This window comes from Stegodyphus dumicola, chromosome 2 (genome assembly GCF_044657685.1).
Source record: "Stegodyphus dumicola isolate Sdum_Otavi_A_Nest chromosome 2, ASM4465768v1".
In the NCBI taxonomy this organism is placed as follows: Eukaryota; Metazoa; Arthropoda; class Arachnida; order Araneae; family Eresidae; genus Stegodyphus; species Stegodyphus dumicola.
The window spans coordinates 96,331,033-96,357,586 of NC_140769.1; the positions used below are offsets into that span (position 1 = coordinate 96,331,033).

The 26,554-nt window shown below is 32.7% G+C and overlaps 2 protein-coding genes across 3 annotated transcripts in view; one reads left to right on the forward strand and one right to left on the reverse strand.

Moving 5' to 3' along the window:
* The window catches only part of LOC118200006 (uncharacterized), a 29,054-nt gene extending 19,505 nt beyond the window's left edge, over positions 1-9,549 (reverse strand). The window contains exon 1 of the mRNA XM_035371915.2: positions 9,442-9,549. The gene's annotated coding sequence lies outside the window, so the exon portion shown is untranslated. The remainder of the gene's footprint in view (positions 1-9,441) is intronic.
* Positions 9,550-10,067: 518 nt separating this feature from the next.
* LOC118200007 (uncharacterized) lies at positions 10,068-25,329 on the forward strand. Of its 2 annotated transcripts, XM_035371917.2 has the most exons (4): positions 10,068-10,204; positions 12,515-12,589; positions 18,914-19,819; positions 23,961-25,329. In XM_035371917.2, the coding sequence occupies exons 3-4, from the start codon at positions 18,926-18,928 to the stop codon at positions 24,438-24,440; spliced, it is 1,374 nt and encodes a 457-aa protein (XP_035227808.1). In that variant the 5' UTR covers positions 10,068-10,204; positions 12,515-12,589; positions 18,914-18,925; the 3' UTR covers positions 24,441-25,329. The 2 variants fall into 2 exon arrangements, with proteins under 2 accessions (XP_035227808.1, XP_035227807.1); XM_035371916.2 differs by lacking the exon at positions 12,515-12,589 and having other exon boundaries at positions 10,082-10,204.
* The last annotated feature ends 1,225 nt before the right edge of the window (positions 25,330-26,554 follow it).

The window sequence follows — 26,554 nt, forward strand, 5'->3', positions numbered from 1 at the left end:
TGTTTACTTTCAGTTACGCTAACTTCTATCTTTTCCTTCCCATAGTTACGCCGAAATGCCTGTAAAGATTTCCCGAGTCATTACCTTCTAAGTATCAAGATTTTTGTGTGAAATTTCCTTTATGGTGTTGGGGCCCCACTAACCCTGTTTGTTTAAAGGTATGTTTTATTTAGTGTTCTTCAGCTATGTTCAATAACCAGCCACCACGTTTTAATTGTAACACAATAGTGAATGTCATGACTCTCGTTGTATGTTTTGTAATCATAATATATTCCTACCTTAAATAAACGTAAGTTCATTTTATTCTTCTGTTTTTATTTATTGCAATTACCTTTTACACTGGACCTTAAACATAGAATGGGTTTTGTTTAACACAACGCAACTTCTTGGAATTTAAAATTGTTTACTTATTTTGCATTTATGTTTCACTATGACTGTTCACAATACTTAGTATGTTATTTTTACAATATTGATTGATATGTTCAGTTAAGTGACTTATACACACAGTTACCTACCGCATAGCTCAGAATGAACTTTTGCTCTAGTTGTTTCACAGATATGGTGTTCATTTGTAATTATTAAGTATGAATTTATGTTGTTTATATAACAGCTTCCGGCCTTAGTTGTGGCCTATACTTATAAAAGACTAGAGGCCGCCATTGAAAAAAAAAATCAGAGCTCAGAATACACATGGCTTGAATTACATGCAAGACCTTCTAACGGAAAAATTTGGTATTTCGGTACTAAACATTTACAGTGGTGGCCAAAATTGCGGACACTTTTGGAAATTATGTTTTTGAACTTTGTATGCTTATAAAAAATGTTACGTTCCGCGAAACGCAAACTTGTATATATCATTTTAAAGAGAATTTATTACTGAATTCAATACAAAACACAAAATTCAATTATTTACAATACAAAAAGTTATATATACTTTAATATAAATAAAAAGCAGTTATGAAGTGGTTTGTAATGTCTAGCTTTTCTGGCCAATCACTGTTCTTGTTCTGAGAACCAATCAAATGTTAGTAACTGCCAGTAGAAGCTGACATCATGCTTAAGCTTGAAACAATTCATTATTTTGCTTTGTTCTGTAGAAGGAGGACCTGTTTCTTATACACTGCAATTACAAGTAGGAAGTTTTGTAAAAATATTTTAATATTTAGTCAAGAAGCAATTACATCAAATAAAAGAGTAAATTGGACAACTAGAACGAGATGTAATATTGTGTTACGAGAAAGTGGTCTTTCCTATGCTGAAGCTGCAAGACAGGTGGGTAATTCAGTGACTACATCTGGAGTCCGAAAGTTTTGTTTACGATATCAGGAGACAAATTCAATAAAAATCAAAGAAGGAAAAGGCCGAAAAAGGTGCACCACATCTATTGATGACAGAAGAATAAAAAGACTATGTCTCCAAGATAGAAAAATGTCATTAGCGGCCATCAGAAGTGATCTGAATGATGCTGGTCTTTCTGTCAGCTTAAGAACAATCAGGAGAAGATTAACAGATGTTGGACTGAGAGGTAGAATTCCACGAAAAAAGCCAGCAAGGAAAAAAAAAGACTACAGTGGGCAAAGGAACACATTAATTGGACAGATGATCAGTGGTCACAAGTTATATGGAGTGATGAAACTAAGCTATCGTTATTAGGTAGTGATGGGCGAAAATATGTAAGACGTAGAATAAAAGAAGAGCTACATCCTGACTGCATTCAAGCAACTGTGAAGAACTCAGTGTTATGATTTGGTAATGCATGTCAGCAGATGGTATTGGTCGCCTTCATGTCATCGATGGGACACTGAATGCCAGAAAATACATTAACACTATTCTAGAAGCAAAACTTCTACCTTCCATTAGAGATCTCTTTCCCAACAATGCTTCGTTTATTTTTCAGCAGGATTCTGCTCCTTGCCACATGGCCAAAATATCGAAAGAGTGGTTTCGTACAAAGAGCATTAAATTGTTGTCATGGCCAGGAAACAGTCCTGACCTCAATTCTATCGAAAATTTGTGGCACTGTTTGAAAACTCGTCCGAATGAAGCGCCCATCAAATAAAAGGGAACTAATTGAGGCTATAATTGTTCCTGGCATCATGTAATAACGAAAGAAGTGCTTAAAACTCTTGTCAGCTCAATGAAACGTCGATGTGAAGCTGTAATCAAAAATAAAGGGTACCCTACTGAGTACTGATAACTCACTGCAATCATCACTATCTAATGTATATCGATAAGTATTATCGTTTAACTTTTGTATTGCAAATAATTGAATTTTGTGTTTTGTATTGAATTCAGTAATTAATTCTCTTTAAAATGATATATACAAGTTTGCATTTTGTGAAACGTAACGTTTTCTATAAGCATACAAATTTCAAAAACGAAAATTTCCAAAAGTGTCCACAATTTTGGCTACCACTATATACAACGATAAGAATTATAATCCGTATTTCGAAATCTTGCAGAAAGAAACGAAAATCGATGTGTTTGGCTTAATTTTAATTCTCTATTGAAAATTATGTAAAACATTGAAATTAATTAATCGTATTCATTAGAATACCGTAATTTATTCCAGAATCATTTTGTAAGAAATTAATTTTAGCAAAAAGGTATGGTAATGTATTTGAAAGTTTAAATTTTCGAAAAATTATATTTTTGAGAAAATAATCCGGTGTCTACAATTATTAAAAACAATTTATTGAACTATAATTTCGGTGTCTAGTTTCATTTAAGCTTACGAGTATTTCGTTTAGGCAATACTGAATAATTATGACTATAGGAAAAATATTTCTGGCTGCTAGAAATATACGTCATGAAAATGTAAAATGCAGTATATAAAAAAAATTAATGCAGCGTGTGTTGATACATTGAATTTTCAACAATTCCTATTAAAATTGCTATATTTTATTCAACTTGACAACATTTATAATAACTTTGAAATTCTGATTAGATTTACACATAACGATGGACGAACTCGTAATTTTAAGCTGACTTAATCCGCGTAAGAAGGGATTCCTAGGAGAAAGATTAACAATTAACTAGCGTCGGTTGTGGAATTAAACCAACGTTTGCCAATGAAAAACACTGTAGTAATTAAATAGATACGAGTTGCTTAAATAAATGTTGAAATCCTATTTTAATACCAGATTTCCAAAATTAAATATTAAGAAGCGGTTTTTACCATCTGGTATGGTAAAAATTGTGCTAGACAATTAGAATTGTGTCCTTTGACTTATAAAGAAGCGGCAAAAATCACCAAACGTTCGCAGTCTGACATAGTTCTAACACCGAGGAACGAGCTGGTTGCATGAAATTTTCCGCGGTTTTCGTGTAGCGTGAATACGAACCATGTTCCTTCAAAAGTCCTCCGTCAAGGCATCTCTTCCATTAACCTGACAGCTCTCGTATGCTTTGCCATACTAAGTAATTCAATCCTAAGAAGCAAACATACACTTTTCAATACCTCAAATATGCAATTTGTTACTATTAGGAAGTTTTTATTTTCGGTTAAAATACTCATTAAAAGTAAAAGATACTGAGGTACTTTTGCTATTCTGAGGACAAATAAAATTAAAAGCGATACTCTAGTCCTTGGGATACGTGTAAGTCAGTTACAGAATAAAAACTTCGTTAATAAACAACTCTATCGCTCACAATCTGAAACTAAGTGGAGGACTTAATGTAAGGTAATGCCGCTCGTGTTTACCGGCACTACACTTCCCTTCCGAACCGAGTTAGTCACCGATGACCGACAGTATACTTTTCGTTAAGGGCACGTCAATCATTGATGGTACACAATTAAAAAAAATTCATTCATCTGTCTATCACAGTCTACATAGATTTCCCATCGCCAGCATATTCCAACGAAACCTGATATCGCAGCTAAACGGAAAGAACGCAAAATAGGCTTGGCGCTTAACGTATTAATAACAAGAATTATTTGATATTTTCTAAATGGTAAATATTTTAGAAGATAATTATGTTATTACGACAAAGCATCTGAAGGTTATCTGGCTGAAGAGAAATTTGCAATGGGGAACGGATTCATAGTTTCTTGACACATGGTGAAAAACTTCCATAGACAAACTACTCTCTGCATAAAAATAGTGAAGCAAATCGTATCGAGTTAACCTATAACTGATTAGTCAAAGACTCGGCAAAGATAGTTTCATAATAGCTTCACCTACAACGTTTATGTGCACTTTGGTATTTCTACCATTTTTAGTGAAAATGTTAAAGCTAACTTTATCAAAAGGAAATTATTAGTCATTGAGCAGCAATTTACGCACTTAGAATATGTTAATAAAATATACAGTTTTATTGAAGGGTCCATGGAATTGGATCGTACGAGTTGAAAACCTAGTTTTTTTACTTCATTTAAGTCCTCTTAATAATAACAGTTTTATGGATTGTATCGCATTTTCTTAGACAAAATAGAACAGAAGGAATCTTTAGTAGCGATAATAAACATAAACGAAAAGCTATGTTTTACATCCTTATTCACAATTTATGAAATGAGAGTTCAGTCATGTGCTTAAAATGAATTTAATAATTATTTGAATTTTATTTGAAAGTAAATTTTACACTAAACCTGCACAGAAAATTATCTTGCATTTTCCAAAGCTAATCTAACATTAGCACCTTTTATATTATATAAACAGTACGCTATTACTATGCTATTACATCTTCATACATTTACGACACAACATACACAAGTATTCCTATAATTTATGCCTTTTAAAATTACTGTATTAGAATTAATTTAATTCTAGTGTAAAAACATTAATTTTCAATGAATTTCGTAAATTAATAATTATTTTTTTTTTCAATCTTATGTTTTAGGTAATACTTGGTCCGATACTCCGATGTTCTTCATTAACGGCTTCAGACTTATTTTCCTTTTACTTTATTTGTAGGTTACACATTTGCTTATCTGTGAGCTAATCTAATGTCTTACTTATATTTTAAAACGGTATGTGCTAAACAGCATTACGTTTTCGTGGTGCTGAACTCTAAGGAAAATTGAAAACTGCAATCGGAAAATTCAGATTACATTCGAGTACCTCAATGAATTCACCATTAAAATTTCAAACAGAAAAATAAATTCCTAAATATATAAAGATCATTCTATTCAAAATATTAAAATATGATCAAGGTTATGCAATTTCATTTTAACGCTCTAATCAGTTTTAAGCTAGGCCAAAAGCTATTGGTCTATTAGGTTACGAATAGACCAATACCCAGAGAAATCAAAGACATAGAATACGAAATTTTAATAAATTGAACATTTTCAAGTGACAGAAAGAAATAACAGGGATCCGATCCTCGCCCGAATGGTTAAATACCTGAGACGGTCCGAACCAATTTAAAATCACGGCGAGCGGCTAGGCTGGGTGAGAGTGTTAGCGTTTTCCAGCCATGAATAAAGTGAATACAAGGCAGTTTCCCTTAAAAAGTCCTTTACAAAGGCATCCGTCTAGGAACGAATTATCTTGCTGAATGCCAGTAAAAACATCAAAGCATCATCCCGTCTATTAGACTCGTAGACCTCGAAAGAAAGTAAGAAATTATATTCATTAGATGTTAGGCTGTCTATATAAAAAGATGAAGCTTTTTGAGCATTATTATAAATCTTGTTTGATATAAATTTGTTAAGGAAAAGTGCAAATAGTGTGTTACGTATTTTTCAGATGAGGTACATATTGATACAGAAGTATTTGGCTGCAATGTGCAAATCACCAGAGAATTTCACGAGGAGGGGAAGGCCAAAAATGTTATACAAAATAGACTGGACTATTCTATGATAATTATTTAAGAAACATATTCACAATATTTTAAAGTTTCGTTAGTAAGTTAGCAAAATGGAGATTCAGAGTAACACTAACAGCATTTAGATAATCAAATTGCTTTATCCTAATGAAATTAAAACTTTTTGCGTCAGCATAACAATACTTAGTAACTAACAATTCATGCTGGAAATTGTATGGGCCAGCAAGGCCCAAATGGATAAAACTAATAAAAATATTTCTACAGAGCTCGAATATCATCAGATTGGGGAATGTTCACCAACGGTCGAGTGGTAATATGCTGAACACTGATAGTTCCTACCTGGGTTCAATTCCTAGTGAATGGGCTGGCTGCATGGGCGATTTTGCCCATGTTTAATGTGTATACGAGCAAGTTTACATTAGAAATTCTTTCGCGAAGGCACACCTCCCCTTACGCCGATAGCCCTAGTGTGCGTTTCCATAATCAATTACACCAAACTAAACAGACCAGATGAGCTATGTGCATAAATTCATGCTATCGTCTGTCACATGAATACGAGCTAGTTTCTTTCAGAATGTCTTCCATAAAAAAACTTTTCGTATAGATCAGATAACTCAACTCTTGTGCTTTATCTTGTTCAGTTACACAAATAGTTGGAACTCCACAATAATCCTGTGGGCTGGTGTATGCAATTGATAGACCATGGGTAGCCAAGCTTGAGATCACTAAGAGCCTAAAATTAAAATTTGAGAGTATTCAAGAGCAGATCTAAGAATTGTAGTTTGATACTTGGGTTTTAAAAGGAGCGAACATTTTTGAACAAACACACACACAAAAAAAAAAGAAATCAAAATCAATTAAGAAGGATCTTATTTTTTAATTATGTAGTGTTTTGATAAATGCTGTTCATGCTGTCTATTCAGGAAGAAATATTTGTGCGAGAGGCAAATTTTAAGCTTTTGTTCGATGTGCCGAAAATTATTGTAGTTAGAAAAGTCAAAACGTTTCATGCACTTTCCAATTCCTTCCACCTCCTGATTATAACTCATAAGTTTTAAATAAGATTGGCTTATTTTGATTTAGCAAAGCACATGAGGTTTGTTTGACTTCAAAGAGAGACGCCTTTGGAGGAATGCAAAGTAAACTAGCTTCTATTTAAGCTGCACACAAGGAAAACAAGTAAAATTCATGCAGCCAACCCGTTCACCAAGATTTGAAACCGAATCAAACTACCAGTGTTGTGATTTTACAGCTCAACTTTACGGCAGTTGACACTTCCAAACGATTTATTTTAAGTAGGTGGAAAATACAAAAAATAGTGTCGTGTCTTTAGAGTCGCATAAAAAGGATAATGCAGTAATTTAAGAAACATAACTAGCTTTTGACTGTATCTATGTAAACACTACAAGATTCTGTTTCTGCAAGTTATATATATTCGTACAACCATTGCAACTTTGTAAAATTTTATTTTAAATAAATGCCGCTGATAGCGGATGGTAGATAGTTTCCATCAATAGAACACAGAAGCTCTGGAAGTCGAAATGACGGTGTAGCTGCTTTATTGATGGTCTCCTGTATCTATAGGGGTACCTTTTGATGAAATATATGAAACAGTATACATGCGTATGGAGAAATAGTAATTAGAGATATGACTGTTAATTTAATAGAAAATGCCAATCTAACGATTTCTTTGCATAATTTCGGGCTGCCTTCACATAACTAATGGATATCAAAATCTACCCTTAGATTAATTCATTTACTGGATTTGGACTACATCAATAGATGCACTTTGTTTCTTCATTGTATGTTACAAATATATATATTCATAATTTACTTATTGTGTTGATGATTAAGTATACAGTTCCAAACTGTTTAAAATTATCACTTACATAACGCAATTAAAACAATTCTACTGAATCATGAAAATAGTACATACTGTATTGTACCAAGTTTTCTGCTATAAATTATATTTCAGCAAAATTAATGCTCTTTAGATAAGCCACAATTAACGAGCCTCATATAGCTGCGAAGCACAGTTTGGCCATACCTGTATTAGACTTTAGCTATTGAATTATAAAACATGCGATAGCTTTTTTAATACGTGTACATTTGTGAATATTTTCTAAAGAAAAGTACTTCGCGTTTTCATTCCACATCAAGCAAATCACGATATCTCCTAGCCTCTTCTTTCAGATGTACAACAGTTTTGAAACAATAGTTTTAATTTTTCCTCCTCTGGAGATTTTAAGTAATATTCAGACAATTTTATATCATTGCAATATTTTCTCTAATAGATACTGAGACGTAGAACTTAAGTCACTTTCTAACAACTGCACTGCTTTGTTTGCGCTGCTTAATTTTTAAAAAATCTTTAGTTATCTTCGAACTCAAAACTTGCTTAGGCCTATTACCACCTGCAATTTTTGTTTAAATCTTCGGACATGTTTTCCCGATACGGTTTACTGGAAATATAAAATTATTCGCACAGGACATTACTATTAGTTCGAAATTATATTGTCGAGCGGAGGACGTGGTGGATGATAAAACAATAAGATGTTCTTGGAATTAAATGAAGGTTTAATCGAACTATATTCATCAATAGATATACACTAGATACAAAACGATGTATATAAAATGACTAATAAGACTGTCCTATTCCTTGGCTATGCAAATACAAAGGAAGTGTTAAAATATGTGAAAACTTGAAAAGTTTTAAAAATAATCACTTTATTACTTTTGGTCAACCTTCACCACTTCAACGTAATGCACAGTCTTTAGTCAAACTTATTTAGTACAGTAGGAGCATACTCAGCGAGTGCAGGAATTTCACTTATCACCGAAATTTTGCATTGAAATGAAACATTTATTTGACACAATGTTTCGAATTACTATGCATAGATCACCTAATATACCTTTCGTAGAGTTACTTCAAAATATTAATGTATGCATAAGGGTGCTACGTGCAAGTTTTTCTTCAACTTCAAAAACCAATTTTTGTTTTACAGTATTATGCCAAATCCTACAAATGGTAATATTTTGGGTCAGTTTGTATTATATTAAAGAGCACAAAAGCTGTGCAGAACTTTCTATGCAAAATCGACTGCTATTCACTTTACATACAAAGAAAATTATAATAAACTATAATGTCAGTGCAATTAGCTCATAATGTCTGTCACTAGAGATTGTCTTATATTGCGCCTTAATGTGACACGTTTTTATACAGTTTAAAGTTTCATAGAACTCAAGAAAAACTTTAATGATTATATTTATACACTACAAGTATGAATCTCGTAATAGGATAAGATATTTATATTTCTTGAAAACATTATCTAGACGAGATTTTAAATATCTTAATGTAAAAGATTTAAAACGCTTTGACAGAAAATTAAACTATCACAAACTAAGAACGAATGGTTTTTCTTAGTTTTCAGATGAGAGAAGCGTAACATTAGCTATAAAACTTGTAATATGATTAGTTTTACTTTTATAGTCATGTATATTAAAGAATTTTAAATTTGTCCTTTATTATTATTAATTTTTCAATACAATAAACCCGAGAAACATATAGATAAGAAATTATTACAAAAATGTAAAATATTACTTTAAATTCATAAAATAATAAGAAAAAATAAAAAAGAAGTTTCTTAGCTCTAAGAAATAAAATATGATAGTTACCTTAAAATCTGTGTCAAAAAGCCTTTATTTTCTCGATACTGACAGTTTAGCACCTTTTCTCCAACCGTCTTAAATCTCTAACTAAAAGGGTCCAGCCATAAGGTTCTCCTTCTTTAGTTGTATAATTGTTAACGAAAATTAATTTCTTTGATATTAACCTTGCGGCACTTATGTGCGGCCAAATCAAGCATTTAGGCTCTGCTCATCCTAGTCAATACTATGGAAAATATATAAATAAATAAATATTTAGTTTTTTGGGCAAATCTTTTCTTTAATTTGATGTACAAATTTGCAAATTTTTATTTTTTATTTTTTGTGTGTTTCTTATTATTACTCTATTGCAGCTTTAACTAATTTCGATATAGATATTCTGTTGTAGGAACAAATGCAGAAATCATACAATACTCGGACGTAAATTTCCTTTTTGTAAACTATAAAGTAAGTATAATGAAGTTGCAAATTAATATAAGATTGAATTGTAAATTCTATTAAAATCTTCATAGAATATTGGAAAATTTGTAGATTCCTAACTTTGACAAATAAAATTGAATGCTAACCGTTTGTGAGAACGCTAATCTCAAGAAATAATTAGAAGCCACAGCGCAACACAACTTCTTCAGTTTAAAAATAATCATTGTATTTATCTGTATCTATGCTAAAATTTTTTTTCTTTTTAGGTTCAGTTTCTGTTTGTGCTGCAGTTCGTAACGTCTGTTATTACTTTACCTGCATATTAATTTTAACATTGGTCAGCTATACGCATGTAAGTAATTTCAAGCTTTTAAGTGTAACTATGTATGCAGTCACTTTTGCATAGTTCAAAGTATTTTGGAAATGAATTTAATAAATATGTTTAAAATATATAAAAATCATTTGCCTTGGAAAATTGTTTAATAGTTAATACTTTAGATTTGCAATTGAACATTTTAAAGATATGCTGTCATACGAATACTTGAAATTTTTTTAAGGATATACAATATTTCGAATTTGTATATATTGAGTTAAATACCGAAATGGGGAGCTCTCAATTAATATTAATTTTCTTGATAAAACGACTTACAATTAACTGAAATTTTTCAGGCTCTTTCGATATTTTCCTTTTGCAGTTTCTTTGACTGTATTATGTGTAAAAACTGTGACTAGCGTTTAACATATGACCTGTTAAACTATACTCTAAAAATTAAATGAACAGTACTAAAATTTCAACTATTAAATAGGCAGTTTATATATCTAAGTTTAATAGCTATATTGTAATGATTTATTACTGAAACCCGTTTTCCAAACGCTAAGACTTTATTCAAACCTCGTGTTATATTACTTACTTTGTACCATGAATATATGACGTTTAATTAAAATATAACTTAATTAATAACAATACTAGTAAAAACATGTTTATCACATGTTTGACTGTACTCGCTTCTTATTTAACAAGCCTAAAAACATGACTTTAAGTTCAATTTGTTACTTGAAAAAAATGTAAGAAATGAGGAGCTACAAAAATAAGAATGTTGAAAATTGTTTCAGAAAGAGATATTTTGAAATTTACAAATGTAGAAAAACTCATGTAATCAAGAAACGAAGTATTCATCTCTCCAGTTATTAAAATAACTTATTTTCTCTAGGTCATGTAAAATTACCTTCCTCATAAATGTATTTTCGGTATTTCTTAAATTTTTCTTTGATTTAAAAACACCAACACAACATTTTGCAAGTCGTAAACTTATTATAAACCAAGTGTAGTAGTTTAATAATACTGCATCTTCAATTCTGAGGTCTTCCAGTGACGAAGCAAAAGAATATTAAATATTGGTAGTTCTACCCGGATTCATATTCCTCTGAACTGTTAAGTTGGGTGAGAGATTTTACGCATTTTCGCATGTGTAACGTGAATACGAATCGTTTTGCTTTAAAACATCATGCTTACTGTAGGAGTGTTTTGGCAGTGCGTCACTTTTTAATTGACTGTTTATATTTTAACATACCTCGTTTAAAGTATTTTAATGACTCTGACTTGCCTCTTGCCCGAATCTTGGGAAAGAGGTCAATATTAATGTATTTCGGTATTTGAAAGAAACAGGTTTTGGTAAATCTTTACATTATGGTAAATTGGCGATTTTTTGGCGAAAATTTGGCGACCAACCCTGCTACAGCAACCGGATTGTTTTGTTTTGGACGCCATTTTGTTTTCACGAAGTAAAAGCATTTTTTTTTTAACTCAACATTTTTTCTACCAATCTGCTAGCCGAATTACGCTTATGCTAGAACTTTTATGGAACAAAAATGCTTAATCATGACGAAGATTAGGTGCAGAAATTGGGAGAAGGTGCAGAATCGGAAACTGCTTGCCGCGTTTTTAAGAATTGCACATACACGGTATCCATGTACACGTCGACTTATTTTTACTTAAAAATAATCCCAGAATTGCACAAAAATGTCATTGCGCACACTCCTGACTTTATCTATGTACACATCGACCTAATTTCACTTAAAAAGTCAAAGAAAATTGACAAAAATCCAATTCTTCTTACTCTTCTAAAAAGCGCCAAACAAATAAGTGGGCGATTCTGCACTTTAGCAGCGAAATTGTTTCTAAGTGCTTATTAGCTAAAATCAGGATCAGAATTATCCGGAAAATGTCACATGACATGTCTCATTACCTCTCATTTCTCTGAGACAAAATAATCTGATTCGAACTGTGTACTTCTCAGATTATTGCTAAAGACCTAGCTAGTAACCTTTATCAAGCCTTACCAAAATGTCACCAAACTACCTGTTACCATATTCTAAAGATTAGCCCAGGTGGTATCATCTAATTTGACTATTTAATTTGATAATACCATTGTATTTTATTGTAATTTACTTTAATATCTCCTGTTTTAAGATTTTATACTTGCTTCACATGTCATATGCTTTATATAAATCAGTAACTTCATTTCAGTATTCATCATTGTATTACTTCTTTTGATTTTATATGTCTGTTGTGTTAAATATGTGATTATGCTTAAGTGTTTTGTGCGTTTTAATTGTGTACTACTTTTAATAGTAATGCGTCTGGCGCTAATAACCTTTCCAGATTGTGCGCCATATAAACCATTAATCCAGAGATCACCTAAAACATCCTCCACGAAGGGATTCCTCCTTTAAGCAGGTAGTACTAGTTTACTTTGATGTATTTCATGAATCTAGTCGGTCCTAAGTCCCTATCAATTCTAAAATGCACTTCTTAATTTAACACGTAGAGGAAATCCGATTTTAAGCAAACAAAATACATCTACGTCAACTACGTCTAGTAAATATGAAAATAATTAACTTTAATGAATACTAAATTCCAATCTGGGTTCAGATTCTAGCGAATTGTCTGTCTTCATGGAAATGCTTCTTAGATTTCTCCATCTGTAAAGTGACTGCGAGCCCGTTTCTTTTAAAACATTTAGAACGCATCCTGCTCCAAAGGCAGATATCCCTCCTTATGATATAATTCCTTTGCTTTAGTCAATCTGACCATTATACAAATATTTCCATATTTCAGGTGACTTACCTAAAAATACGGTGTTGATAAATTTACACAAGAATAATGAATCAAGATAAGCATGTTGTGACTTATCTCGCTTTCGACTCGCCGCATATTTAGAGTGTCCCCAATCTGCACGGACACTATACATTTACAAACATCCATGCCTTCTCTGGGATTCGAACACTGGACCTTCGGTGCAGCAGTCAGCGTCGCTAATAACTATTCCTTTTGAGTGGCTGAACCAAGATATCCGATATAAATATATATATAACACTAACATAATTAGAAAATAGCTTTAAATAAAATTAATAAAATAAAAAATAATTAATAAAAATGTTTTCTAATTATATTAGTGAGTTGTAACACCAACAACTGCTGCCATAATCATTCCCGGTTAAACATGTTTATATGAGTTATATATGATTCATGTAGACATGTTAACTAACGACATATTAGGTTTCTATTTAATCATTCATGAACCAATGGTTCTTTTTATTCAAACACTGAGTGTGTATTTCTTCTTGAACTAAAATTTTGTTTGCGTAATTTCAAATAGTGATATTTTTTATTTTCCAACTGATTTATTTTCAAGTAAATTGACATAGCAGAAATGAATAATATTGTTCTGAGATTTTAGAAATTCTTTACATTGATTTCATTGAATAACTGATATAAATTGTCAATTTGAGTTATTCTCAGAACATGGCTATTATTATTAGGATTATTTAGATGACTGACAAGCATACCAGGGCTAACTTTTTAAGGATATGCTTTTACGGAAGAGGTTTTAGGGGAAATTGGCTTATGTAACCGGTTTCATATTGGAAAATCCAATGAAGGGAAATATCAAATCACTTTACCTTCATCTTGGTTTACATTGTAATCTTATGAGATTTGTACGTTTTCAGTTTTCACCTGTTTTATTTCGTAAAAACATTGGACATAAAATTAAATCTTTAAGTGCTTTCTGAGCTGGCTACTTAAAGTAGATCTTTACAACCATGTTAAGTTTTCCACGGCACTTTCTCACATATCTATATAAATTTGAAAAGGATTCATCCAAATAATTTTGGCACATAAGGACAGGAAAAAGTGAACGGGCCAGAACTTCGTCTATGGATTTACAGGTTTTCCTCCGTCGCACTAATATTCTAGCACAATACCCGTTTTTAAACATACTGCTCCTCACCGCGGGAATAGCTTAGCAAGGAATCCAGAATCCATTTATGCAGTGTCGCACTAATGTTCTAGCGCAACATCCATCACTGGGCATATTTGTTCCTCACCGCGGGAACCAACTCAGCAAGGAATCCAGAATCCATTATACAGTGTGCAGCGTTCTCACCTCTCTCCTACCGGCTGGTCCTTCTATGATGCTGGTCTCCGTCATGCATTCTGCGTTGCGTTTCTTTATATGCAATTATACTTATTATATTTTGAAATACGATTTGATCATACATCAGATCGTATTAACTTAAATCTTACTTAAAGCATTCAAGACATCTGCCCTTGAGGAATCTTAAAGTATTAATAGATGGCAGGGGTTTAATCATCAATGGAAGTCTTCAAAACGCCTACACACTTGATTTTAGTGTAAGCAGTACAACTATGTATGTGCACAGGAGTAGAAAGCCTGGAGCCCCATTACTACACGTGTTTAATAATGACGATACCCTTGTGGGTATTTGGATATTAGCCGCCACCCGCAGGCAATCTGTCCTTTTGCTATCCTAAGTCACGAACGGTATTAAGTTATGCAGTTTGTGTGTGCAAACGAGAGCGTAAGGTTAAAAAAAAAAGCATTGCGGCACACGAATAAACTTTTAATAAATTCTAAAATTTTAATATTGTATTGGGTATTCTTTCTTTTTTGACATCCCTAAGTCTTCTAGGCATAAATGTTTCAAGATTCTGACAGTTTTTTTTTATTGTGATTAGTTTTTACTCTAAATTTATTTCTGTTGGAAGTTTTAAGTTTATTGTGTCTTGAGCTTGATCTCAAGCGCGTGTTATAGATTTAAGGTCTGGACTCCTTGGAAGCTTTTTGATTGCATAGGCAGTTACACAAATTGCATAATTTGCAAATATGAGCATTTTGCATGGATCATCGTCCTGATAAAGTCGGTATCCGACAATTTGCTCCTTTTTGAACGCTGTGTTTAAAGTTTTAGCATATTTAAATACATAAGTTTAGGCAATTTGGTATTAATAAATATAGATTTTCAATGCCGCTAGCACTCTTACAGGTTCAAACAATATGGTTACTTCCCATCATGTTTCACTTGAAGTTTAATACATGGTTTTCATCTAAATTTTTACTGCAATCGCTTCAAGAAATATCGAATTTACATTCTACAAATAATCAAATAAATAAATTTCTTTAAGCTTTTAAACACATATTTTAAGGAATTGGATTAGTTTCAGGAAGAAATAGTTTTCTTCTATTTACTTGGCCATGAACTTTATACTTTCTTAAAGAATTATTTAATCTGTTTTCCATTAGCAGAATTGTTAAATGTTATTCGGCTTCTGTTCTAAGTTGAATGCACTGGTTTTGGAAGTATGGTTAATATTTTTAATTATTCACATTTCTTCTCGTTTAGTGAAACACCTTGGATCCACTCTTCGTGATTTGCTTCGTCGTATTTAGAAATTTTCTTATGAATAATAGATTTGCTTACATTCAACAGTTAATCGATCTTTCTCTCACAGTTTCTTCAATTCTAATAAAAAAATTGTGTTTTATCACGATAAAAAATTTCCCAGCTTTTTCGAACCATGTTGAATAAATTAACTCATCAACTGGAGGAGGTAATTAAATATTACCTTCTCCAGGCTTAAAATCCTTCAGAATTGCCTCTTTATCTTGTTTGTCCCAATACGTTTTTATCTTAATTTCATCTTTAAAGTCAAGATATGTAAAATATTTGATTAATTTATTAGTTTTATTTAATCTTATTTATCATAAAGAATTTAACATTGTTTTTAGATCTACAAACAAAAAAGTAAAAAAAAAAAAAAAAACTCAATATGCTTTCTATTTTAAAGAACCGCTGGTGTTTAACTCGTAAGATTACTACCGGAAGTATGAGAATGTAACAAAATAAATAAACAAGACTTTAACCTGAATTTTTATCGTTGAAGATATGAAAGTTTCATTTGCTCCAATACATTTTTCAGTAACTGTATGCGCTTCTTCCAGTCGGTCCAAAGTCGACTTTGAAATTCTTTAAAAAAAGGTTCATCTTCAGATTTTCATAGCTGAACTAATGTTAATAATAAATAAATAAAGTAAAACAAAAAATCGCATCTTTCCAGAAAGATCCGTTATCACTTCTGGAGGTTCCAGCTGATTCTTGAACATTTCTTCATGTGTTTTGCTGTATTGAAACAAAACAAAGAGTTGGATTATTTGATAAAAGCAAAGCACGTTAAGTCTATCTGCTTAAGAAAAGGTATGCCTTTGGGGAACACTTTAAAAGAAACTACCTAGCGCTCACACAGAAAAGCGTTTCGTAAATAGTCACGCAGTTAGCCCGTTCGCTGGAATATTCAACTGCAACTCTAGTCGAATAACCAGAGTTCAGTTGCACATTGAGCCATTTGCAAGCCCCAGATTATCTAACATAATACATAACTACAGATAAGTACAGAACTACAGGAGATGAGTAACTACAGAAGATGTAGATAACTACAGAAGTAATTCAAGACGAATAAGATACCTAATCGAGCAGAATTTATAGAATATTATTTAATAAAATCATACTATAAGAGAGCAACAATTTTTGTTTATTATTCTTCGTCAAATAACAGTTAATGGAATTTATCACTCAGTGTTTAAATCTAGCTTCTTCTAAATCTTTCAAATGACGAGTCTGTTGGCCCGACTACGGGGCTCAGAAATGGCCTAGCGTTTAAACTGCTGAATATTGGTAATTCGTCCTGGGTTTTAACCCAAGCGAACGGTCTAGCTACATGGTAGAGTTTCATGAATTTTCTCATGTGTATAATGAATACGAGATAGTTTTACTTAAAATCCTTCACGAAGGCATCCCTTTACTTTGACAGACAGCCGTACTATCTTTGCCATGCTCACAAATAATCTAACTAACCACCGATGCTGCAAGATTTCGCGTTTCCTGACTTAAGTATTACATAGATTGGACCACATGTGATTCCAAAAAAGTATTTGCGGCCCATGCAACTATAATATGCGTAGAATATGCGACAGATATTTCTAATGAGATTAATTTCTCCTTATTACGTGAACTCTTGGCTGCATACGCCCTCTGATACAACGCGCGCTTCTTCGCCCCGCCTTTTCCTAATGCGGGTCGAGCAGTAAGGCTTCCAAACATACTGTATCTTCACCAGAATTTTCATCACCAATGCCTGCGATAATTAACGCCTAGTGAAACATTTTCCAAAGCCACTTGAAAATTGTGTGGGACAATGGGATCATCACTTGGCGGAGGTTGTTATAAAACACTGGTTGACAAAAGGAATATTTGAACTTATTTGTCAGAGAAAATAATAAACAAAAGTCAGTTATTTGCTTTTGATAAGATTTTATGAATATGCTGCCTTTCATAATCCAGTTAATTAAAAACAGTTTTAAAATATGTTACCTTTTTACCCTTTCTCTAATAAGCTCTTTCACTTTGTTACTTTTCAGGTTCGTGTAAAAATAATTTTATAATACCTACCAGATAAATTTCTTTGCTACGTTTACACAAAATTTCCCTAAGCATCTGGAGCTTTATTATTTTTATGGTCAGTTAATATTACACTAATATATTGTTGGCATTATTATTCTAAATCGGGATAAACCTACGAAAAATATAAAACGGAAAAGAAAATTGCATGAAGTAATAAGTCATAGAAGTTATAATATTTGGGAGCATTTTTTATGCAACAACAGTATACAATTTAATACTAAGTAACCCGGAACATTATTAAACTATCTGTAAATTAAAGCAGATTTTCGGGTAAAACCTGCCGAAAAACAAAATGTCCAAACCGATGTTTTCAACTGCAGTTTGAACTCGATGCCATTGTTCAGGTTTTCTTGAAAATATTGTTCTTTAATGCCATTTGTAACTTAGTTTAATTACTTCTAATGGCGTTTATTCTTCCTCTATTTACATCCATTTTTTTAATTTAAATTCTGATTTTATTTATGTAACCAGATACTTATTCTTCAACCTAAACTCTTGAAATGCAAATAAATTATCAATGAGATTTTCCGTTATAATATGGAATATTCTACTTTCCTGTAGCTTTTTAAACAGCCCTCGATTTAGCGTGATTTTGAGCTAACCATTGGACGTCATTCCTGATATTAACTTCTTAAACTGGTAGTTGGCTATATTTATTGCTTGAAGTAATATTTTCTTTACTTCCGTAAAATTGTGATGGAAGAATTTTTGTTTAAAAATGATAATCAGATACTAACATATGTTTGAGATTAGATATTTAGAATATATTGTAAATTATCGTATTTTCAGGCGTATAAGACGCAATCGGCCTATAAGACGCATCCCTTTTTTTACCCCTTTTTTGTTGGAATCCAACAAATTTATGAAAATTGAACAGTGGAAATTTCACTCACTTAAAAGTCATTCACAAAAAATGAAAAGTTAAACGAACCCAGCCGTAATCATCGATAACAGCGCATGTGCATTCGCTATACGTAACTGTAATATCCACACTCCGCAAGGAAACAAGAAAAAAATCGCATAACTCCGAATAAACTGAGTATCGACGTATAAGACGCATCCCGTTTTTTCCCGACCTATTTTCAAAGAAGAAAAGTGCGTCTTATAGGCCAGAAAATGCGGTATATTTTTTAAAATTTAATTTTCGTTGTTTAATATTTCACTAAATGTTTAGAAAAATATGACAAATTTATGATGGAAATTATTTTTTATATTTAACTCAGTCTGTTTAATTCTGAAGATATAGATAACCATGGACAAAAAGAGTTCAACTGAAAGTGAAGAAAATGAAGAATGTTCCGTAAGAGAAGAAACCCAGGCAGAAGAACAATCTCCTAAGGACGTGAAAGAAGAAACTGAAATTTCAAAACTGAACCCAAGACAAGATGATGAGTTTCCCATGACAGCTGCTAGGTCTGCTGATGCTAATCAGATAAATAGTACAACCATACTACCTGAGGAAGTCCAAAGTAACATTGTCAGTGAAAATTTTCTTCCGGTATCAATGGAAAGCTTAGACCTGCCTCTAGGAGAAGTTCAATCCATCAACAAAGCAGAAGGAAGAAGTGTTACAAATGACCAGAGTCTTCTGATAAAACAACCTATTGCAAAAACAACAGAAAATACTTTGCAAAATCCCTCTGGATCAGAAGTACTTCACTTCTCACCTTACAAACCTCATAGAGAAACAAAGGCAGAAGAACCGCCTGGCCAATCTAAGTCACCAGAAGTTGCATTAGATGGCAATTCAAGCATTCATAGCTCAGAAGCATCTTGTTCGTGGATGGTAAAAATACCGGAGAAAGATGCAAAACGTGGGACAGATTCCCTTTGGCTAAGAGGTATCCCAGATCCTCGGAAGAAATCTGACAAAAGCCACGAAATTAAAATCGATATAAAGAAATTAATGTCGAAACGGAAGTTATTGCAAAAATATGCTATTCCTCCAACCCCCAACAATTCAGATGATGAAATGCATGTAGCAGGAGAAGATGCTCGAGCATCGGAAAGTTCAAACCGCTTTGTACAGCTCAAATATCCATTACATCTGCCTACAGGGGATGTTTTCCCAAACACCTCTGATAAAATTCGCGTTTCAAATTCACAATTTATTTCAAGACTTGGTACAGATGCAGACTCATCTCAAGTAAGTGGACAAAATTGATAATAGGTGGGTAGTACTTTGATGTATTTAATTGAGTGCATTATGTGAAGCATTTTAAGTATTAGCCGCACATGCGGCCAGCCGCCTAAAATATTATAAAAAGAAATGGTGCTATTCCGTTTTAAGGACCGTAAAAAAATTACAGCGAAAATGTATGCGCAAAAGCGCCAAATCTAGCAAACGCGCCCATTTAACAGCGCGCCAAATCTAGCGTAAGCACTGATTTCAGATTGCGTAAGTTTATATAGTTCTATATTTCTTAAGACGCAATTAAAATACTAGTTTAATTTTTAAATCATTTTTTGATATGATATGGATTTAACAATTTGGGAATTGCCCATGACGAAAAGTCTGCAATAGAATTTTGGATAAAGTGCAGAATCACCCACTGCTTGACGCTTTTCTAAGAATTGCACATACTCGGTATCCATGTACACAGCGACCTATTTTCACTTAAAAAATTCCCAGAATTTCAGAAAAATGGCACTGCGCACACCCTTGACTTTATCTATGTACACATCGACCTATTTTCACTTAAAAATTAAAAGAAAATCGACAAAAATCGAATTGTTTTTATCCTTGTAAAAAGCGGCAAACAAATAAGTGGGCGATTCTGCACTTTAATGAGAATTTTTTCAAAGAAAAGGTATCGTTCATTATAGAAAATTATGTTTGAACAAACAAAGAGATGAAATTATACTTTAGCGATAACTCGGTAGCGAAATAGCAATGCAGGCATCCATTCAGTTAGTTTAGCAATTTTTATATAAATTATAATAATAATCTGAAATAGTTATTTACTCTTATGCTTCCATTCAGTCATGTTTAGCCTTTTTTTATATAAACTATAATAATAAAAAGTATGATATGAAATTAACCTTTCATCTGAATTAAAACATCAATCTTGGATAGTTATTTACTATTATACTTCCTTTCTTGCATTAGGGTTGCCGCATTTTTTTTTTTTTTTTTTTTTTTTTTGTGCAATGTTTCTACAGCGAACTTGTTAATATTAGCCTACTCGCGGAGGAAGTCACGAAAACCACCCATATGGCTAAGTCGGGATTTCAGCGTGTGTTGCCCAAGAAGCAGACTCCGGCTGTTTTAACTGCTCGATCATTGAAGGCCTTGTGTCAAGGAAACTAAGCTGTCTTACGGATGACTCTCCTGTAAACTCCGTATGGAAGTCATTTCGCATATTTCAGGCTCATTACATGACACTTAGATAGAAGTTTAATGTTCAGAATTTTTCAAATATTTTTAAAATGACAATGCAGAAAATTTGCGTTCATTATGGAGCATGACGTTTTTTGGAGTGTTTCAAGGAGCCCCTTTAAATTATATTGCAAATAAAAGATATTTCTTGAGATTTATTGCTAGGCTTCGTTTGATACATTGCCAAGAAATCTGTTCATTTTCAGTATTACTTTCCTGCCCACACAGATTCTTTAGACGATTAACTTTCATATAGTAATTATACTGCATAATGATACTACTTCATGTTTTTATTTTAATCAAAAATACATTATTTAAAGCAGGAAACGGTCTTTTGTCCGAAGTATCAACAAATTCAGGATTTCATAAGCAAAATACCAGCCTTTAAACTAAATTGTCTGCCACTGAAGTTCTTTGTTTACTTTTGTGCAAAGCAGTTTCTCTTCATAAATAAAAAAGCAAAGCATATCTATACGGCTTACTTCAATATTTAAAGTCATGATATAAAAGCATTTCAAAGAATAATAAGCATAAGAGTTACAATACCGTATCAAAACGCTGCATATTTTGACAATTATTTATATGAAGTTGAAGCTAAGTTTACTTTTTGACTGGGCTCTAAATTTGCCTTATCAATTCAATTAAAACATATGGTCTAAACGTTTTTGAATAAAGGGAAAAAATCATAAAACCTAAATTTTACTTAATTTTCCATTCTGTTTCTATCACTTTACACAAAAGTATAATTAACACACAGGATGAAAGAATATGAATTTTTACTCATTTTCTAACACAAGCCAGCTAGTATATAGTATGCATTCTTTATAATAAATTCTTTAGTACGGTATTTTCATAAATCTAATCTGTACAGTGTATATATGATTACCAAATTATTTTCTGAATTAAATATTTTAATTTCTCTAGTCTCCCTTTTTACCCATTCCAAAAAACGTATGGAAAGTTCCTTATATGAGCCATTTACAATACGTTTTTAGGCAAAAGGTATTTTCAAAATTCACTTACCTTGAAACTGGCTAGAAAGATACGAAAGTCCATTAAAATTTACTTAAAGATACCAGAGACCCAAATTGTAGCATCTTGAAAGCTTATGTAATCAAATTTCATTCTTAAACTGGCTTACCACACATTTTGTAGCGAAGCCCAACCAGAGGCTGAACGATAAAATCGTTGAACACTGGAAGTTACGACCTGGCTTTAATTCTAGACAAACAATCTGGCTGCATGGATGCTCCTGTGATTTTCCCCATGTGTCACCTGTATACGAGCCAGTTTCCCTCAGACAGTCTTCTCTCCTTAGGCACATAGCGTGCTAGTGTGCTTTGCTATAATCAACTAAATCAAATCAACATTTTCCGTCGAGGTCTTGAAAATGAAATTTAACTTGATGGTTTAATTGAATACTAAAGAGAAGTTGTATGTGTACATCACTTTGAGCTCCGATAATGATTAAATGTGAGGAAACAGTAATGGCCTCCAGACAAACAGTCACTGAAACTGTGTGAAGAGATAGTTTTAAAGAAAATTCGGATTCATTAGATTATGACAAAGCACACTAGAGCTTTCTTGTAGAATATTTTAAGGGAACATGGTTCGTATTCATACCAGTCTAGAAAATATGTCTATGCAACCAGCCTGTTCACATGGATGTTTTTCAAATCCATGTGAACAGGATGGAATGTGAACAGCTGGTTCCATTGACGTCATCTGCCAGTTTTTAACCAACTTACTTGACCAGTGGGGATAATTTCTACGTATTCCGGGAATATTTTGCAATAGAGTATTTTGAACATGTCGATTGAGTATTTGTGCTGACGCCTGACGACACTTTTTTAGAATTGAATTTACACTTTTTTGGAATTGAAGAGTTTATCTCCAAGGAAATGGTGAAATGGTTAAACTTTCTTGCGTGCTTAATCGTAATCAATTAAAAAAAAATATTTCGTATCTTACACGCATTCTTCTCCGTTATAGGCATTGATTTACCGGTTGATTTGACTTGCCTGTTAGACAAGAATATTCTTAACTGTTTTTTATTTAAATTTTTGTTTCTGTTCTCCATGAAATGGTAATAAATATAGCGAAGATATTATGATTATACTTTATTTAAACTTTATTTTTTATTTTCAGCCAATTTCTCATTTTAGTATACTAAAAATGTAGTTTGTGCGTAAAAATGCATTAATAGAAGAAAACTAATTAGATCACGGAAATTCGTTCCATTTCAAAATATACCTGTGGTTTAAGACGTTTCGTTCCTGAACTGAAGAGGACAAGACAAAGATGAATTGTCTGCATAAAAGTTGCAGGCAATAGACTTCTGCTCATGCTACATATAAACCAAAGTACTCGTACAATCAGTTCGTTTCTTGAATTCAAACTCTTCTTGAATTACCACTGTTCAATGGTCTTAGTCACTCGGTTACTGGCAGGCTATGATATAACAATGGAAAAGCAGGAAAATCAATATATGGTACTGTAATAATTAATCTGCATATGGGTCTAGACCTTTCCATGACTAGATTTAAAGCAAAATTAATTTTTTGAGACTTGGCATTCTTCCTCGTCATCTAATTATGTTTTATTATATGCAGAATTTATGCAGAATTTAAAGATAAGATATAGAAAATAAGAAAACATTGAATGGATATCTATATGGTCATTAATCTGTGGCTGATTTGAGTACAAATTCAGTATTTTAATTTTCCCTTCTCTCTCAGAAAAGCGTAATTAAACATAAGTCATTTTATTAAAATTTTTTATACTCAATATTCTTTTGATAATTGGTCTCAAATTTGTGTCTCATAAAATAACGTCTTGTCATTCTTATAAATTTATTATTGTATAAAATAACTATCAATATTTATTTCATCCTTTTTTTAACTTGCAGGTGAAGGGAAATGCTGGATGCTCTGAAGAGACGAATAATAGATCTGAAAAACGCAAACGAAAGCCGTATTTCGAAACCGAAGAAGAAAATGAAAGTGAAGATTCTAAAGCCATTAAATCAACTACAGTTTCTTCAAGTCCAACAAGCTGTGTCCATGTAATGAAATCTGGCAGTTCGAGCGCGGTTTCTTGTCTGAAAGCTTCCAATGACCAAACTGCACCTAAAACGTCTGAAAGAAAAGGGGCTGATTCATTTGAGACCCCCTTGTCAACGACGTCTTCTCGAATCACTTCTCGTCATCAGAGATCTTTGTCTGGTCCAGAAGCTGAATCGCCCTCTAAATATGAAGCTGAAGGTATAAAAAAGCCGAAATTATCTGAACATTCTTCTGAGGAAGGTTCAAACAGATCAAGCAAAATTCTTCCTCCCCAGAAAGCTTCATCAACTCCTCCTATTTATATTAAAAAAAAAGCAAATTAGCCTCCTTTGCATATCTCTTCCATGTACGCCAAGCCGAATTTCAATAAAAAAATCACCAACATTACGTAGAAAAGATGTGGAAGAAATCAAAAGTTTCTCTTCAGAAAGTCTTTCAGCTCATTCGGGACAGAAAAGATGGGAAAGGAGGCTTTCCATAACCTTTTCTCCACCCACTCAAAATCAAAGCTCCAGTGTTGATTTCCCAACACATAGGACAAATGGGGAAGAAAGTGAAGCGCAAGCAGATAAAAATCAGTTGGGAAATTCATATACCGTGCTTAAACTTCCGACTGCATCAAATTCGCAACGCCAAATCCAACCAGGGACGAATCCACGTATTATCAGATTACAAGCTGTGAAGCTCTGCAGCCCTGTGTTTTTAGAAAGACCCAGCTCCTCCTCCACATAGCCAAAAATGCCATCAGATTTTCTTGAAGACCAAAAACAGTCAGGAGATGAAATAACAGCTAATGAAATTAGGAACCCAAATGATTCAACAAGAGCATCATTTGAAAAGGAAACAGAATATGGGCAATTAGTAATAGCAGAAGATAACAGCGAAGATGATCGAGCAGATATTGAACGTTCAGTAACGATTTTATATCGTCCATAGAACTGGGGACGCTCATTCAGTAACCAAAAAATGCAGAAACCACAGTGACGCGAGATATGGCGAAAGTTCACAAGTGATGGAACAAGGAATGGACTTCGAACACGGAATAACCGAAGACAAATCAGAAATGGCAAAAGATAGGAAGCAGGATGCATTAACGCATAGGAACATTTCAGCAGTGACTTCATCTGATCTTGAAATTACAAATCCCAAGTCGGATATTGCTAAAGGTAGAAGCCAAGATAATATATCATCTATCGAAAATTCAGGAAGGGCTTTAGTCAACGCACAAACCATAGGTGTTTATTCGGAAATCGATAAAGTTAAGAATCAATTTCGTCATAGTACAAAGAAAGAATAGTGACTTTTTTTCGGGAGGCAGATTTCTAATAAAAAAATATACGGATGATAGGAATTCTAAATTGCAACTGTTTACATTTCATAATTGGATGAAAGAGAAAAATGTATACATCGGACATTGCTATTGAAAAAGCTCGATTAAAAAAATAATCCTTATTTTCATCTGTATATATGTGCATAAATTATTTAAATTAGTTTTAAATAAAACTTCTGAATTTTAGAATTATGCAATGTTTTGACATTTAGTCGCTAACTTTATATTCTTCTGGATTCTTTGAGGTAAATACTTTAATCAAACGTAAGCTATAGTCAAGGCATGAACATATTTTAATAAAATCAGATATATAAAGAAAACAAACATTCATACTCGAAATAGAAATCTTTATAGTTTCCGTATGTGGTTCTGTCTAAAACAAAGCAATATTTGATACTTATTTTGAATTCGGAATTGGTCCTTTACGAATAGTCAAGCGTGAACATTCCTTCCAACATTAACTGCTGTAGATATTATTTTTCTTGATATATATAATATTTTTACAGCATTCATCAAGAACTTTACATTCTGTATTCCTTACAAATCTGATCTTTATGTAAACTTCAGATGCTTGCCTTCCGACATTAAAGGACTCCAGGAGTTTTTTAACAGCAAACTTCTCTTTAAGACTCCAAACTCCTATTTAAGGAAACTACCCAGAGAATAAACCGCGCTCCATTATCGCTTCCCTGACCAATGACAATAGTTAACCCCCCTCCCCAATTCCTATGATGGCAACTGAAAGCAAAGACGTGTTGCATCAGGAGATCCGTGCTGCCTAGTTATGTCCCCCGCAATAAAAATTTTGTGTTTAATTAATCGGTAGCAAAATTTCTAATTTTGTGTAATTAAAAATGTGATCACCATATGAAATGTTGCAATACACACGTATAAAAATGAAAAATATAATAAATATTATTACAAAGCAAATTAAAAAATTATTAAATTGAAATATAAGAAGCAAGTTTCTTAGCGAAGTGAACATGTCTGCTCGGTTTTCTAGCAGTTTATGTCCTAGACAGTTTGGTAGCAGATTTATTCCGAACTGTCTTTAAGTCTTTGTTTGGATTCAGGCAAATAAAAGTCCGAGAGCAAATCAGCTGGTTT

Coding starts and splice junctions, on each gene's coding strand:
- LOC118200007 (XM_035371917.2), top strand. CDS start 18,926: ATGGACAAAAAGAGTTCAACTGAAAGTGAAGAAAATGAAGAATGTTCC. Junction 19,820..23,960: donor CAGATGCAGACTCATCTCAA/GTAAGTGGACAA, acceptor TTTAACTTGCAG/GTGAAGGGAAATGCTGGATG.